Source organism: Acanthisitta chloris, unplaced genomic scaffold (assembly GCF_000695815.1).
Source record: "Acanthisitta chloris isolate BGI_N310 unplaced genomic scaffold, ASM69581v1 scaffold28047, whole genome shotgun sequence".
Taxonomy (NCBI): domain Eukaryota; kingdom Metazoa; phylum Chordata; class Aves; order Passeriformes; family Acanthisittidae; genus Acanthisitta; species Acanthisitta chloris.
In genome coordinates this window covers 44,639-46,250 of record NW_008685127.1, presented here as the reverse complement: position 1 = coordinate 46,250, position 1,612 = coordinate 44,639, and the positions used below count along the sequence as shown (strand labels likewise).

Sequence of the window (1,612 nt, the reverse complement as noted above, 5' to 3'; positions counted from 1 at the left end):
GGGATCTGCTCAGCGGGGAATCCATCTAGGAAACCAGAGAAACAAAACGGAAATAACAATCATCAGCACTAAAGGAAAAAAAATACCACAAAAAAAAAAGAATAAAAAAAAAATAGAAATTGTAACCCTTTCCAGTCCTGGGCTTGATGAAGAATCCAGCTTTAACCCATGAGACTGGCAGCCCTCCTTAGTACCTCTGTCCGATATCGAATCCGAAACTGCAGAAGTCCTTGTGAACTGTTCCTGAAACAGTATGGGCTCCTTTGGTCAGTGTCACATGCTAATGACAGGTTTTATGTTTGTTGGGTTTTTGAGTTTTGTTTTTTTTTTCATGGCTTTTTGTTGTCTTTTTATGTTTGTATGGTGAATTTTTTTCAAAACCAAGTATAAAAGCTGCTTAGAATAGGTCTATCATGAAGGGCACTTTTCCGAATTTGGGCTGGAAAGGGTTATTTTATCAACTTTGGGGGGGGTGGGAAGGGGAAATGAAAGCCTATTTAAATGAGCCTGTGACTATTATGCACATTACAGAGGCGGAGCCAATAATCAGAAAGGGTGAAGTGTGATATTTACCATTGGTACAGAAAAGTGACGAATCCGAATGGGAACTCTGGACTGTACAGGTTGAGGGGAGGGGAAGGGAGGGCAGGGTTGGGGTTATCTCCGTGTCCACTACTCCCATGGATCTGCCTATGCACATTACCCTTGTTTCATTGCTTTTTATTTCATGTCATTTTTTTAAAACCCTCCCCCCCAAAATATTCAAAAAAAAATTTAAAAAAACCACAAAAAAATCAACAAAAAAAAAGTAAAAAAAAAAAAAAAGCAACCAACAAACCATATCAACATGCAAATACTTGAATCCAGCAGGCCAATAACAAAATGTGAACACTTTGTAAGTTGAATGATTACACTTCCAGGTCAGCATCAGTACACAAAAAAACAGGCTCTAAGAATTGTTTTTGTTGAAGTTCAGACTCTGTTTTTGGGACAGCTGTGAGTGTGAGTGGCTGAGTGAGTGAGTGTGTGCCCACGTGTGGTTTCGCTCAACGCGTGAAGTTTGGTTGTTTTTTTTTTTCCTCTGATTCAGTATATGCTTTTGATTTGCTCATTGGTCAAATGTTGAATTGTTATTAGCTTCTAACTTTGCACTGAGTGTCCGCAGCCCTTCTCGTAGCTAACCCTGTAATGTACAAAAGAAAAACAAGGCAAAAAGACAAAAAAAAAAAAGAGGAAAGAAACTGATATAGAAGGGGCCGGCGACAATTCACGTGTAAATGTTTACTCAAGGACTCTTATTGCATTTTAAAATTACAGTGTGTATCTCTGGAGAATAATATGTATATCTACCTTTAGCGGCTTTTTATTGTGGACTAATGCAAGAAAATTATTTACCGGAGTATTGCACCATTTTTTCCATTCGGAAGATAAAGTTTAAAAAAAGGTAAAAAAAAAATCCTCTTGTTGAACTGTGGCCATAGATAATTGTAAAGAGTTGATAGTTCCCTTGCAAGCAGGAACAGAAACAAGCACTTGGACATAAGTTTTGACTGCTTTTTGGAGGAGCCAGGAGTTATTTTGGCTCCCACCTGTTTACAGACCTTTTTTTTTC

At 38.1% G+C, this 1,612-nt stretch overlaps 1 protein-coding gene across 1 annotated transcript in view; it reads left to right on the top strand.

Annotated features, from left to right (window-relative positions):
• Positions 1–1,000, top strand: part of TNRC6C (trinucleotide repeat containing 6C) — a 42,840-nt gene extending 41,840 nt beyond the window's left edge. Inside the window, exon 22 of the mRNA XM_009079592.1 lies at positions 921–1,000. Coding sequence (XP_009077840.1) covers positions 921–1,000 — 80 coding nt within the window. The remainder of the gene's footprint in view (positions 1–920) is intronic.
• The last annotated feature ends 612 nt before the right edge of the window (positions 1,001–1,612 follow it).